Raw genomic sequence first — 16,722 nt, 5'->3', positions numbered from 1 at the left:
AGAAAGATCAAATTTTATTTTGATGATGTTTCTTTTCTGACATAGACTGCAGTGTTGTTGTTGTTGTTGTTGTTGCTGCTGCTGCTGTTGTTATTTTCACTGCCTCTCCTTTGAGGGAGAGAATCCTTGGCCTTTGAAAGTCAAGTCAAAATAGAGTGAATAGTGAAGGGAGAGCAGTGCGAGCCTTGACTCGGTTGGTTGGGTGTGTTTGCTCCTCAAGGACCATCTCTCAAACATCCCAGTCAACACAAACAGGCACGCGCTCCCCCGGCAGCGCGGGGTAGATTTCCATAGTCACACCTTCACTTTCATTCCTTCTCCTCTGTCTTAGTTTCATACCCAGACATTCACCCTTTACACAGCTTCAGATCTTGATTTGCGTTTGTTGTTTCCTTGCCTTGTGATGTTGTCTTCATTTAGAGATGCATCTTAGCTTATAATTGGAAGCATTTCTTTGTTTTTTGCTGCTGCTCTCCTGTCAACGCTTCATGTGGTAGTGTCACTTTTCTGAGGCTTTACAAGGCTAATGCAACTAAACAGGGCAAAAAAGACAAAGACGACAGCCTCAGAAGGACTTTTCAACTGGAACTGCTATCCTCCTCACCCCCTTAGATCCTCCCCACACTATGTCCTCACCCCTCCACTTCTTCCTCTCTCTGGACTTTCTACCATCCAGTGAAAACCTGAACCGATCAATACATACGCGTATGCATTCACTCCACTCCTTCACTCACAAATACTCACACATACACAGCAAACGAATTGTTCAAACCCTTGGTCTATTAAATGCTAACAGCCCCTTGCAATGAAACCCCGATCACCCATATCATCATCATTTTGGGCTGATCTGTCCCATTTGTTCCACTCTGCTGATTCTCTTTGATTGTGTCATGTGCGAAGGGGATTAATTTTTTATTGGACTTTCCACTGAAACCTCGACTACTACTAAGAGTGTTACAACTACTGCTGCTACCTGTACAGTTTCTGTTGCTTTGAGGTTGACAGATTCAATAAGAATTCTTCTTCATCTTTAACACTGCAATTACTTAAGTGATAATCTTGTTGCGTTGAATAAGATGAGAAAAGAAGGCGAGATGAACCAACTGTTTAGTCTCTAATCTAATTTCTCTGCACTGACATGAATGTAACTATTTTTTCTGTAGACTTGACTTGATTTGAAAGTATGCCCTTCTTTCTGGATCAGATTTATATAAATTACTGATGAATTTTGAATGAAATTTTAAAACTTGACATAATAATGGCAAAAGTAAGGCTGCCCAAACTCTTTCACTTGGAACTCCAAAACTGAAACTTAATAGTGGGCTATGGACAACACACTTGTATTGATTAATGCATCACAAATAAGATTAATCTGAGACCTGATAACATATCATTGGAGCAGACAGAAAAGTCAGTGGCCTTTGAGAGCCTTGCATCTTGCCCTCAAGTACAGAGGGTGGATAGCAGGTACTGTAGCTTTGTGGTGTCAAACACAAATCTCTCCAGCTTTTCCTCTCATTCATCAAGACGCCTGCAGCATCAGAGCTGCCACAGAGAAGCTGTCAGTCTGTTTTCAAGGCGGTTGCTAGCATCGCCAGAGAGCACGCAGAGCAGCTTTCATACCAATGTGAATGCGCCCAGGTGCACTTGCTTTGAACCAGAACCCCAAGAGGCAAGCGGATCTACGTTCGGGCCACTGGGGGCGCTCCGATCATCAGGACGTCGGCGTCTCTTTTTTTAACAAACGAGAACTTCAGCGGTAGAATTCGATTTTATTTTCGTGTGGACCTATTATTATAGTTTAATAAGAGTAGGTTTGGTCAGGTAGAGTTTGGAAGTCTTAAAATTTGGGTTCCCTTCAGATTATTACTGTTTCATTTTCATCGGTTCAAGCTGTCCTCAGCCTTGAAGAAATAACAGCATAACAATTTGAGCCTTTGATTATTTCATGAGAGCATCAGCGGCGTATCCCTAATAGCACATCCATTTTTTTTTTTTCAAACTTTTAAACTATTTCAAAACATGTTCCTTTTTATGCCTGAAGCACCTGCTCAGTACAATTTGCAACCTGCTGCCTGCTGACCAGTAATTACTGGTGAAATCTCATTTAATTCTGTGACCTAATTCCTGAATTAATTTGCTGTTAAAAAGCCCCTTAAAATATAAACTCACATTCACGAGAAACAAATACCTCATGTAGCAATCGGTAGGGTCTTTAATTTGACCTTGGAACTGGTTTATCCTTAATGAAGAACCTTGCACATTTAGTATTTTGTAGTTGGAGGGTAAATAGGCTTAAGGAACAACCTAACAAACATTCTGCCAGTGAATATGAGACAGCATACATGATTTTTCTACCAGTACCATCATTATGGTCTTAGGTAGTACAATGCTTAAATATGTCCACACAGTGTTGGTTTAATCCACTCATTAGCACTTCTGTCTATGATACTGTATTTTCCGAGGTCAGTCTTTGTTTACATGTCTGAATCTGTTCTATGAAAGAACTGAGAGGAGCACGTTAAGAGCCATGAATATATTCACGCTTGTTTAGGAAAAATGATTTAGGAAATACTTTTTATCATTTTTGTCTTTCCATTCTAAATGACTTTATCATCCAAGTGATTTTGATGCATCGATTTTTGCAAAAGGTTGATCTTACTTTTGACCATCACATATAAATCCATGTCCTTCTACAATGTTCTCCCCAGCTTCCAAGCCTTTAAACTTGATTAGTTTATGGATGTTTTTTTTAACAAACTCCTAAAGGGATAAACAGATTAGTTTGCACTAAAGTTGGACTTGCTGGGGAAAAGCGAGTGTACATTGTCTAAAAATAGCTCAAAACCATCTAACGCAATAGATGTGAGGAAGCACTTTGAGGTTCTACAACATATGCTGGTATATTCATGTAATGTGGCTCATTTGTAAAATGCTCAGATATTCCTCTGAAAATTCCCCCAATCTTTAAACGTAGAGAGTGGGTAAACAGAGGACCTATAGAAAATTTGATTGTGGTTTCAAAAGGTATGTCAGCAGATGTTAGACTCATAATTGATAAATGTCATGGTTTAAAACATGCCTTAGTAACTGCAGTAACACATAGATAACATTCTGCTGCTGATGGCTGCAGGTGCTGAATAGAATGGTCATGTTATTCTCCTGTGTTAATGAGACTCTTGATCTAATTTTGGATTATGGCTTCAATGTGGAGGGTAATATCAAAACTGAAGAAGTGAGGTAAAATAATTAAATCTTCTCAGAAATGGAGGATAATCAAATAAATAACCAGACCAAAAAACTAAAACTGATCCATCAATGATTTTTGAAATATCACCAGATGGTGGAGAGAGCTTGTTATATTCAGCTGGAATGAAGACGCTTCAGCGATTAAAAGCGAAGTTACGATGACATCAAGTTATCATTTCTGTGCGGTGACATGAAGGCCAGAAGTTGTCTGGTGACATTGAGCGATTTTCATATTAATTTTCTCACTGCCCCAACTCTTCACGATAGCAGTTACTGTGTGTGGGAGACACTGCAATCATCAGACCTCTTAGATTAGTCATCAAGTGGACCGATTTTATTGTTTGGTAGCAAACTTGTCTTGACACATTTTTCCACTGATTGGAGAAAGTTTTAGTTACTTTTTCTGCTTTTCACATTTGACAATTAAAAGTTGCTACAAAACGTTCAACATGTCGTGAACACTTAAGTCAGCAATCAGTATAAAAATGAAAGTTTGTGATATTTTATCTTTGCTCAGCTTGATTTTACAGAACAGGATGTGAGGCCAATTACTAATAAAGGAGCACACATATTTATTGATTACATACATACAGAAAAACAATAAATTGTGTGTGTGTGTGTGTGTGTATAATTCATCGTCTACTGCCTCATCTTGTCTTGATATCTTGCCTCGCTGAATATAAAATGAGTCAATATGATGGAGCTGTTGTGTGTTGTATGGTGCCTTTGTGTCACTGTGAAATAAAATATATAGGCCACTTTATGTATGCAAAGAGAGTGACAGTGGGTGGATTTTTTCCTCAATAGATTACAATTTGAAGCCGAGCTGTCATTCAGCGACACAAGTAATTTGTATGGCTCTATACTCTGCAAACAAATTATTTGACACTGGATGACAGTTGCATTTTGAGGTTTGTAATGCTGTGTGCTTCTAATATAAATTGTTGAAAAACAAATCATCAGAGCATGAAATAAATATGACATGTTTTTGCTATTACACCTGCTGTCATCTTGGAGCTTTGTAGGCTGGGCCCCCAGTGGGGATAGATTTGACTGACAGCAGACACTGGCGGCAATGATCTACCACAGAAGAACCAATGGCAAAACATGCTGCTCCCAGCACATACTCGCTAAAGAAAGCTTTAAAGCGCAACCTATAAAAGACTTGGTTCTGGAGCACTGATTGACATTCCTCCTCTTTGACACTTTGACATGGAAATGAAGTTTTTATGTCGAGCCCTCCAGTCTCTGCTTTGTGTTTTATCTCTCTTTGACTTGGAGATGCATCACACCGGGTCTGTTTGCCCAAGCGGCTTAATAAAACCCACCGTATGCAGGTAAAACTAATAAAAGAACATTTGTATACAAGACACCAGGTCGGGGCAGACTTGGAGCTCATGATGTTTTTTAGAAATATGCAATTCACACTCAACACATCAATGTAATTTCCAACATCAAATTCAAATGTATGGAATCAATCTCTGGTTTGATTTTCCTTTATTAACTTCTGTGCTGCCTGCTGGGAATGGTATGAGGGCATTACATTTTTATTTTTAGCCACAAAAAAGTCAGAGCTATGAGTGAACTGTGGCACCTCTTGAACCATGTCAAATTACTTTTTGACATTTACTTTATGTGCATATGCCCACATATGTTAAGAATATTAAGCTTTGAGCTATAAATATTTTTTTAAAGTATATCACGACTTAAACCTGATAAAAGATCATCCCCAGTGCCTCTTGAGATGGACAGCAAGTCTGGTTGTGATGCTGTGTGCCAGCTCTCCACTGGCCTTTCAGGAATCTACGTGCACGTCATTTCAACAAGAAAACTTCACATCCCAGCCCCTCTCCCATCAATCATCATGCCATGTTGGGCAGACACAGACAGAACCACCAAGAAAAAGCTCTCTAGTGCAAATCTTCAATAAAGAGCAACTGTCACACAGAGTCTCTGCAGCAGGCTCCATTACATTAAAGAGCTCCACACAGCTTACCTCTGCCATCAAATTGAGGAAAAATATTCCATTCCTATTCTTTAACATTTTTGTGTTTTTTTTTTCTTTTTTAAGCAGAAATAATATGGTGATAAAAGCTCTAACAATACAAAGTGCAGAGCTTCAGACGGTTTGGAAAGAGGTACACAAGAAAGTGAAAGCTTGTAAGGCGCACAGTGTGAAACCACAGAAAACTTCTGCTGGTTTAGTGTGATCAGCACACATTACACTGCACCATCTGCTGCCTAATGCATTGTCTCTGTTGCTTTTTTTCAGTCAGGGTAATGCTAGTTATGTGGCCGTTCTAAGTTTGCATTCCTTGTATGCTCGCTTGACTGTGCTCGAGCACCACCTGAGGATCAACTCCTCACATGTTCTACAGAGAATTTGAAACCATGGGATAAATTCACATTTTGTGTTCACCTAAAAATGTCTTTGTGGGTGAACACAAAACATAAAGCACACAGCTACTAACAATCTTCCTCTCTACCACAGTTTTGGAAGAATAGTCTTCACTAAAAAATGATCCTTCACTATGCCACGTTTGACCAACAGGAAAGTAATCTGGCAATAAATCAATTGCTTGATTGAAAACATTACTGGGAAACACTTGCCTGTTGCCTAGCTATTAAAAGGTGAGGTTTCGCTGCTTCTCTGTTCTACATCAGTGTAAATTGAAAATAGAGCCTGTGAGCAAACTCAAACATCGGCGTTTTCATTTTTGATAACCGCCTTTAGTATTGTGTGATTGATTCGTGTTTCTATTAATCATCCAGCTCAGTACATTATTACTTTAGTGCCACTAACAGGGAAAACAAAATGCTGTACACAACTCCTAGTTGATGTACACTTGATTTTATAATTAGAATCAATAAGAGGCACGACTATATGTCTTCACCTTGGTCAGGTAGTGAAATGTGGACAGCTACGCCACAGTCCAGCAGCATTTGGACAGGTTCCAACGACAGCAGCAATGCTGGCTATGAGCCAGGCAAATCATGGCACTGCTAAACCCCCCGGCCAGTGGAACAATGCATGAATATGAGCACAAAGGGATGCTGAATGACTTGACAGTAATGATGTCTCCAAGAGGGTATAAGTGGTAACAGAGGATACAATGCTCTGTGAAATCCACACCACATGCTTACCTTGGACTTCCTTGTCATTTCGGAACCACCGGATGTTGGCAGCTGGTTTGCTGCCCGTTGTTGTGCACGTCAGTGTGATTACGTCCCCCTCCATTGCAGGCTTGGTGAATCCTGTGATCTCTGGTCGCCCTGGCACTCCTGTGGTGCATGGAAATATACATATAAATAGCATACTGAATACATACACAGCATATGATGAGCTGGGTAATAACGCAGTGGGTGGTCTGCATTTAGGCTTTATTCCTCTGACAATAGAAAATGATTGATGACTGATTTACTGAGAATCTTTTAAAAGGTTTCTGTTTTTAAGGTGAAGCAAAAAGTAATGAGAAGCAAAAATTGAGTATAACGCAACAATGGAAAACAACCAAGAACAAAACAATAAGAATTCTAAATGAGATGAGGATTAAAAAGACATGTGAAACTTAATATGTGAAGTTAAAAATACATTTCCTGAAATCTCCGAACAAGATAACACCGTGTACTTTCTTCTTGTCTGGCTTTTAGATGACAAAAGGTCATCTTACAAAACATAAGACTAAATACATGCATTGTAAGCATGAACAGTGCGTGGGTGTTGACTTTTACTTTTCTATATTTCAGCATATTCTCTAACACACCTGTCTGGCATATACATGTGAAAAGGTTGAGTTTTCTGTGGCCTGCAGAGAATTCAATATAGAATCAGTGCGTGCATGCAAACCGAACTGTCATCCTTTATTCTTGTAGACAAGACTATAAACTGTAAAGCAGAAATCTTATTTTCCTACAGAGCAACAAGTGCGTGGTGAAGAGTGAACAGAGGGATTCAATTTAAAATGCGCTGGTATTCATGCTGTCAGAACATGAAGAATTAGCCAAAGGCAGAGAATTATCCAAAACATGCTCACCCAGAACAGTGAGAAAGGCCTTGGTGGTCTTGACAGGCATGGTGAAGAGCGAGCAGGTGTACTGGCCCTCGTCTGACAGGCTGACGTCACTGATTCTGATGGTGAGCTCCTGCCACGAGGCTCGCACCAGCTCGATTCTGTGGTCCCTCAGAGCTGTGTAACACAGGACGACACGCACACAAAGAAATGCTGAATTCAGTGATTGCAATTAACTTGTAGAAGTGTCATTTGTAATTCAGATGACCTTTAGCAGAACAAAGGCTAATGCACTGCACTACCAGGTATTTCAAATAGTTGTCAAATGCTGCAAACAAATACTGCGGCCAATGGCTTGAAACCTTTTCTTTGCATTTGCATTCTAGGCTGACAGACTGATTCACAGTCAGTGAGAATACAGAATGCATCAGCGGGATGCACTGAAGCGTGGCAGCAGAGAAAGCTTATAGCTCTAGATTACAATATCTATTTGGGTAATCACTTACATTCCAGGTATTGATTTACACTCACTTTAATACTTTTAGCAACTGGCTCTCTGTGACATTTCTCTATTTGTACATTGATACAAAAACCTTAGCCTGGCCTAATACAGAACCACTTAGCCAAGAAAAAAAGAAAAATGAACAGAATCGTAATTTAATATAGTGTTTATTAACTGTCAGTGGTTTTGTCACGTCGTTTTATTGTTTCACTAAGGTTGAAATGTGTTATTTTAAGCAAATATTTTTAGTTTTATTCTTCTTTGTTTTTGAAAAACCAAGACATTAAAGATGTTATGCATACCATTGGAACAGACTTTATTATAACGGACATCCAAATAATCTTTATAGATGAACTACATAGTATTTATTTACCTGTTAACCAGTATTTTAAATTTTAAATCATTTGCAACCTTACAGTAAACAATTGCTCAATAAATGGTTTATTATGCATTTATATAGTGAAAATAAATGATTAACTAATGTTTAATTAACTATAAATGTATCATTTATTCATGGTTGTTATTCAAAAGTTCAACCCAATAAACATTACAATAAGTATTCTTGAAAACACAGCTGGAAATAAAACCTTTCATTGTTTTCTTGAGATACCAGAAACCTTCACTGCTGCTCCTTTAGACGTGAATGCACCCTCGTAAAGAAAACCACGCAACTGAGCTGAAAAAGGTCATCTCGCACCTGTCATCTCTTATACAATTTCAAATTCAGATTCACCTGCTCCTACAAACGACCAACCACAGAGGGCAGGAGGGAAAATGCTCTTCATTGAATACATTACACATTCTTAATCCTCGCTCCCTTTGGGCCTGGCCAGCTCTCTCCCCGGACACTCTTTCATCCGAGGTAATTTGAACTCTATTGGATTGCACTACACAGGGGCAAATCTGGCAAAATGCAGCAGAAGTAGGTGTTGATTAGGATTTAATCAACGTAGCCAATGTAACATGGTGCCAGATAAAGAAGATGTCTCTTTGGAAATCATTAATCACCTGCTCCGTTCCCATTTGTTTGATTTTAGCGATACGCATACACAGCAGACATGTGATACACAGTTAAATTAGATTGGCTGAAGTGATTATTAGATTTTCACTGATGTAGGTCATTATCAACAACCGTGTTCTCCAGCTTCAATTACATCTCGTCGTTTGATGATCATTATCTTATAATCACACACAGACTAAAAAGAGAAATATAAAGATTGGCTGTAAAGATACTGATGGCTCTTAGAAGTTTCTTATTAGAGACTCTTTGTTAACCAAGAATAAAGAGTAGCATAAATAAAACAATCTTCAAGCCAGAATTAAATTTTAATAACAAGCTGTGCCATCAGAGAGCCAGCTTATTATGTGCTACGGGGCTTAATACAAACATTTGATAGTCTTACTGTGGCAAACTGCATCCTGAAACAAAGCTGCCTGATGTTCTTTGTAGTTAAGCATCCTCACTACAGAGCTTGAAAATGCCCAGAGGCTCTGGCAGAAAACAGCAAACCCTTTGGTGGATTGATGCATTGGCGAGGTGATGGGGTCTAAGCAAAGACTGTACAGGAACTCAAAAGCTATGGAAGTACAGGCTGAGAGGATCAAAGCTTTGGACAAGATGACATACTGTACTTCCCCTGGCCCATATCCTTCTATCTCTGAAACGCACAGAGGAAAGACAGGGAGAAAACAGACTGGATTCTCTTCTTCTTAACCCCATGTTCCTGAAAGCACAGACACCTCTGAGATGCTCATAAATGCTCTGGCTCCTTTCTAAGAGGATCTGTTAAAGCAAACAGACATCTTTTGGTTAAAGTGATATTCCACCCAAAGTCTGTAGGCGTAATAAAAAGAAAATTGTTGTTTGCTCCTGCATTCGTGATCAGCTTGAATTTATGTCCATTATAACAGATTGAATGTGGAAAATAATTCTAAGAAACAGAGGAATAATCAAAATACCCATATAATCTTCTCAAGTTCACTTCTCCGCATTACATCTACATGGTCAGTCATCATTTTGCCAGAATGTGGCTGGAGCAAGCACCATTGCCATCTCGCTTCAAAGTTCCATATTTAGCCATTGAACACCAGAAATTATGACCATCTGAAACACACTGAACATATAGTTAGACAACAGAGAAATATTGTTGGGCCGTTTGGAAGTGCTGTATCATGAGCTGATGAGCCGGTCAGCACCTTGCATGGAAGCCTCTGCCATCAGTGTGTGACTGAACAGGTACATTTTGCATATGTTGTAAAGCACTTTTATTAGCTGGTGCTTTAAAAAATGCAAGTCCATTTAGCATTTGGGTCGTGCTGCGCAGTGCTTCTAGAAGTTTCTTTGTCTCTGCAGTCCATTGAAGCTAATATGAACTGAAGTGGACATCAACTGCTGTTCTCTGAAATAATGAACTTTAAAATGCATTTGAACATTGCCTCTTATACCAAAGATGGAAATTATCTCTTTTAATGCCAGAACAGTGACCAAATATAGTACAGACTTCTGATTATTTCAAGTGACATTTAAAGTACGGAGAAGGCTAAACCTCATTTTTTTGTATCTACTGAATAATATCACATTACCATCAAAACAGAACTAAATCTAAATGCCAGCAGCTGCAGTACTGATTCAGAGAGTTTGAGCCCAAGCAGTGGCTGAGAAACAACTTATAGTTAAACAAAAGATGGACTTGACTGATGCGTTTTTGTTGGACAACCACTGGCACTACGCAGTAAGTGAATCAATGACATACTGATAAAATGAGATGTACAAAGGTTTGAATAACCCAAAGACAAGTGTTATCTATTACTCAAACAGCATATGGCCAGGAAACCATACTACTAGAATCCAATCCAGGCTAGAGGCCCAGATTGTGTGCAGATCCGTCACAATCAGACCCAAATGCCAGCGGCTGACAAAGCTTTTTTCCAGGTGCTTTAGGAAATCAATGTGATGAAAAGGTTCATTTCCCCCAAACCCTAGATAGCTCCTGCGCTGTTCATTCTGCTTAGGAGGAAGCATAAATCTGCACCCTGACCTTGTGTATGCTACAGCCTTGCAGCATGGCAGCTTAATGCGCAGTACATCTCCTGTGATGGAGGCCTTACCAAGGCTGTCTCAAATCAGTAAAACTGACATCCCGGTTCCCCCTCAGGGCAAGGCATACTGTTGCTTTGGCCCTTTAATGCAAAGTACTATTTGCCTTGTTTCCTTGACAGTCCTTCACACCAGCGAACATGTCAATAGAAGACCTTTCTGAGACTGTCGTTTGACAGATTCAATTTCATAAACTTTGGCAAATTTTACTAAAAGTCGCAGTATCTGAATTTATTATGTCCAAGAACCTTTTTTTAACCCGGCTGGAAACCCCCCCCCCCTCAAAAAAAAAAAAAACGTTAACATTGTACGTTTAATCAAACCAGGGATGGGCCTATGGATACATCTGTACATTTCATATGTATCATATAAACATTTCAACAATATGTGACATACCACGTTAATATTACTTCTTTATGAGCTGACAGTCATGTCAGGAACAAGTGATGGTGGTGTCATGAATGCAAGGTGAGACGGCTGCCAGCAAGAGACCACTTTTCAAGTTCAAGAAACAACAAAACACTGTCTTTTTATCTTATGCAGGGACCTTTTCCATGTTAGTAGCATCAAAACCTTTTGAGGAGTTGTTTTTTGTGGCGACAGAACCAACTAAGACAAAATATGATTTTTTTTTCTTAAGGTGAACCAAGTAGTTTTTGAGTAACAAACATTTATAATGGCCATTGTGTGGGTTTATCATGTAAAACAGCTGATAAAATTACTTATCACAAAATTATTCACTGTTTTGATTTGTGAGAGAAGAGCTGACAGTCTGGTTGGTAGCTATATTAACTCTGTCCTCAGATAAAACTGAAAGCAGAGGAACTGGAAGTGCACTTATCACATGGCATTTACTTCTGCACTCCACTGACAGATGTTAACCAATGTTTCTAATCCAAAATGATGAAGTATCTCCTAACAGTCCAGATAGAAAAGGACATTTTACATCTATCCATTAGTCTTGGAAATGAGCCGATGCCTCTTGGGTTCATCCAAAATATGTTACATTCGCAATGCTGACTGTCCCCATTTGGCCATTTTTGCATGGCCCGTAACCACTTTGAGCCAGTCCTGGAATGTGAAAGCACTAGCTGTCCTTCAGCGAGAACACAGGGTCCTGGCACACCCCCCCGCTCTCCAGCCAGGGGCTCCACTCTTTGCAATTAGAGTGTGTTTGCTGCTGGCTGTGCTCGCTCACTGACTGTGTGGGCGATTCTGGACGTATTCCAGGGCTAGTGGTGCAGGCAGGGGGCTCTTTCCCACCACACATGTGGCTGCAATTAAGAGAAGGAAAGGGCCTTGTTCCAGAGGGCCATTGTTACTGCCCGCACTCTCAGAGATCCCACAGAGCAGATGCTACTCAAATTGGACTCATTTTCAGCCCTTGAAGGAGAGAAGGAAAGAAGGAGGAATTCTCTCAGCAGCTACGCCACGTCCCCTCTTCAAGTGGTGAATAATGAGACTGAATATATTTTTGTCCGTCCATTTTTCAGCTCGCGAACATTGATTGTACACTGTGGGATTTTTCTTTTTTTTTTTTTATTGTGCCCTTTTTTCATATGAACTCTCTAAATCTAATTTTCATTAAAACAAGTGCCACTGGTGTTACATAATTCTCTTGGATATCAATACAGTTTAATTTCAGGGTTTGCAAAGCTACATTACAGTACAACACATAACAATGCTTTAGCCCTTGTTAAAAGGATACAAACATTTTTCGAGTGGGCTCAAATTTCGAAAGGAATTTGAATACAACATATTCTTCATTATTCGACAGAGCTAATATACATTATACATAAGTGCTTGGTATACAAAGCCACATACAAAACCAGCTCTTCACATTAGTGATAATAGCAGAGTGTACTGTATAGTGCCACATTCGTAGATTCACATTTCAGTGAAGCTGATGGTAACCCAGTACACTTAAAAGCCCATTAGTCCCTGAAGAAAGACATTATTGTTGCTGTGACCATGAGACCCTTTCTACATTTTGTCACCAGTAAAAACAGACACTGCAAGGTTAACAAAACACTTCAGATGCTTTCCTCAGAATCACTTCAGTGTGAGGTTCTTTTCCCATTAAACTCTTGCGAACTTAACTTTATGTTTTCTTGTGTATGTTTGTGTATGTATATGACTTCCTTCCTCCTTTACACATCTCTGTTACTTTCCAAATGTGCCAATAAAACAATAATAAAACGACAAATGCCAAATAAGCAATAATAATAATAATAATAATAATAATAATAACAATAATAACAATAATAATCTGAATTTGGTAGTTCATGTCGATTCTAATCTGAGAATTAGATTTACACACAGACATCTGAGCCCGAGCTGAGGTTAGTGCCCACTGTACTCGCTCACAACAGACCCACCATCAAATGTGTGTTTACTAGAATGGACGTTTAAATGTGCTTTCATTGGTGCTCACTCCAGTAATTGCATCCTTGGTAATTATCCTTCATTCTCTCAAGCTAATGAATGTTTTAATGCTCACATTAGAGCATTCATTTAGCACATAACAGCATTTTGATTACTACAAGCCAATTAAGATCAATTTTGCTTTGTGACCTTTATGATCCAGGCTGAGTGCCCCAATTAAATGTCATGAATGATGAACCATAAACATCTGAGAGATGGAATTGAGATGAGGGAAGAATGATATACAATTTTGCCACAGCATGTGTTTTATGTATATGCTGTATACATCTCCATATCTCTGCTATAAACACATTCTGAGGATCAAATGAGCAATTTGTTATCTGCCTTTGACATGCAACCTGCAGTAGCTTCTCATTAATTGCATTATTCATATTCACAGCATCTGACAAAAGATTCAACTTCCATCCTGTATGCCTCCAGGAACATCATTACCATTCTCTACAGCATTGCTACTTAGGTTTTATCCTTTTCCCACAGAAGCCAAAAGTGAAGTAAATCATAATGAAGACAGCAAAGGACAGCTCTGCTCTCATTTGTCCTGCTCGGTAATAATAAATCATAACCCCGGCAACACATAAAATGGGATAATTCTACAAAAGACATATGGTCCAAATCGATTTCTTCATCGCGGCAGCCCACCACAGAGCCATTTCCTTCAACAGTCCCTGCTAATTGGCCTAATGTATGAATGATGTGTTCGCCCAGCTATTAAGGCCATCTATCTGTTGTCTCAGGTCTGTGGCGGTGGTGCGTAGGAATCTGCATGCTGCTTGCCATAGTGTAGTCTGAACCCTCTGAGGTGGCAACAATCAACCAAGACTCAGATATACATAATGTATGAGCAGGAGCATGCCAAGGAACCAGCTGGCATGATATAAGAGGAGGGCTGTGTTCAGCTTTAGACAAATGTGCAGAGACAGTCCAACCCATATGGATCGACTTTGGGAATCCAGCAAGGTTAACCCTCTTTTTGGAGCTCCGTGAGGTTTGTCTGAGCCTCTTATGGAAGAGGATGAGATAGAGGTCCTTCTCGTTTACACTCTCACCAAAGATACATTAAGCTTCTTAGCCGTCTTCCCGCTATTTCCTTCACACCTGCAACCAAATCTCTGATCCTCCTTCCAGGTCTGTAATGAAACGTGACATTGCTGTGTAGACAAACTGTAGGTCACAACTTCTATAATGCACAGCTAGGATTATGTTCCACCTACGTACCTTAGGACTCCCAGTGGGTTTATAAACTAATAATGTGCCATTGTGATTATTTCTCCATTGCATTCTTTAATTACATTAACAAAAGGTTAATTAGAGTAGTCTTGTTATTAATGGAGACGGTCTTCACCCAAAAAAGGCTGTGTCAGTCATTTTTGTTGTCATTACTGTAGTCATGTTTTTTGTGTGATATTGCTGACAATGACATTTTTGTTGTTGAAAATATCAAATCGCATGCAAAAATTTATGAAAATGTGGACTTCACAAAAGAAAATGTAATGTAATTTCATGTGCCATGTTTTGTTTCCACATCTGGAAATTCTAATCCATGTGTAAAAAGCCAATCACATAGGAAAGTATTTATTTCACAAGTGAAAATGTAAATATTACAATTTTCAATTTAAATTTGAAACAGTGATTTTACAAGTGAAAAGACACATTTCCCATGTGACATTTTCGTAAGTGAAGCAAAATCCCTTATGGCAGATGCTGGGGTAAAGTGTTCATTCATATCACTAACTGTCAAGGTTTGTTTGGGTTTGTAACCCATCATGACTAACATGTATTTCAAACCATACCCAGGTGACTTAAACCTAACCAAACCTTTCTTTCCAGAGAGATGAAAAACATTATAAATATACGTATTAGGATATTACTGCATTACTGGGACTCGTGAATAATGTTTGATGCAAAACATATATTGCTTTTCCCAGTGTTACACTGGTGTAGACTTTGGTGTATTCAGGGTATTTAAAATTCTGGATAGACACAGACATCCCTTTTCTCTTTGGCTATAAAAGCTGCTCTTTGGGGCTTTTTTTTTTTTTTTTTATCATATTCTAATTTGTCAGACCTGAATTAAAATGGAACAAATTATAGTCGGGGCAAAGATCAGATTTTGTCTTACTTTACGCAGCAGCTGTCTAACCCAATTGATATAATATGGAATCTCAGCTTCCTTACAGATGTTTCTCTTTACTCCACTATAGCCCCTCAAAAGGATTTAAAAAGTCATTTTAATAGTCCTTTTTTTCTTCATCACTATTTTACATCTGCCTCTAAACAGATCCAGACAAATGCCCTTATCTTTAATACAGAGGGGAAACAGAATAGAAAAAAACAGAGAAATCAAGAGTAGATTTAAAAAAAAAGAAAACGCCTCACAGAGTGTTTTGTCTAATTTAAGACAGAACAGCAGATGTATTTTTATCACCATATCTTGGATGTGTTGCGCATCCGGAATCACACATAAAAGCTGTGAAAGCTACATTTTTTGGGATAACATATGCACAATGACAGGCCACCTTTGTGAAGAGGGAGTAGGAAAAACGTGAATGTGCATCAAACAGTAACATATGGCCGCGCTGTCATGGACACCCAAGGGGATTGTAGTAGGCAGAGAGGTGGACAAGAGAGACAATGGACAGAGACAACACGCACAGGGAAAAGGAACGATTTATCTAAACAGGCAGAAAGATACCAAAACATCTAAACATTGGAAGGAAGAAAATGCAACTGAGCTGCATTGATCTAATGTACTCATTGACGGCAGTCTATGACCAGTTGTTTATCAGAGGGAGAGAACAGCCTGCCTCGAGCTCAGCCAGTCTACAGTTAGTTGTTGGACTGAAAGGTAGCATAAGGTTGAATCTAACATTTTTCATTGGCTCCTACAAGGAGGCACAACAAACGGGAGAAGAAGGACAGTTGCAGCCTTCTGCCAAGCAATTAACTGGTGATTTGGCACAGCAGAGATTTCTTCCCAGGTGTCCCACCCTCTTCTTCGCATGAAGCCTGTGTTGTTCCACGCCTCCCGTTTCTCCTGATGGCCTCACAGGCATCGTATTAGTTGTGCCAATAAAGCTTTTCATTTGGCTGTTTAGAAGGAGATGGAGAGGAAGTGTTCCCACACTTAGCCCTGGCAACCTCTGCTGAGTGGACTACATTCATTCTGTCATCCGTATTGCTCTGGAAAAGGACTCTGTCATGCAATATAAATGGCCGCCCAAGAAGGGCAAAGTGTTTCATACATATTGTTCTCTCCGAGCTCTCCATACATGCTTATAACGGCCACATTGTGCTTTGTATTCAGAGATAAGAAGTGTGAACAAAACACAGTTAACTGGCTTCAGTTAGGCCAAATTAAATAACCAAAAGATACGATTTAAATGATTCATCAGGTGTTACATCTCTTCAGAGAACATTGA

General features: G+C 39.3%; 1 protein-coding gene across 3 annotated transcripts in view; it reads right to left on the bottom strand.

Moving 5' to 3' along the window:
- The window catches only part of cadm2b (cell adhesion molecule 2b), a 141,093-nt gene that overhangs the window by 9,794 nt on the left and 114,577 nt on the right, over window positions 1-16,722 (bottom strand). For all 3 annotated transcript variants that reach the window (XM_030406616.1, XM_030406599.1, XM_030406609.1), the window contains 2 exons: window positions 7,284-7,436; window positions 6,394-6,531 (listed from right to left, as the gene is read on the bottom strand). In XM_030406616.1, the coding sequence (XP_030262476.1) occupies window positions 6,394-6,531; window positions 7,284-7,436 (291 nt within the window). The remainder of the gene's footprint in view (window positions 1-6,393; window positions 6,532-7,283; window positions 7,437-16,722) is intronic.

This window comes from Sparus aurata, chromosome 2 (genome assembly GCF_900880675.1).
Source record: "Sparus aurata chromosome 2, fSpaAur1.1, whole genome shotgun sequence".
Lineage (NCBI taxonomy): Eukaryota > Metazoa > Chordata > Actinopteri > Spariformes > Sparidae > Sparus > Sparus aurata.
This window is presented reverse-complemented; position numbering and strand designations above follow the sequence as displayed.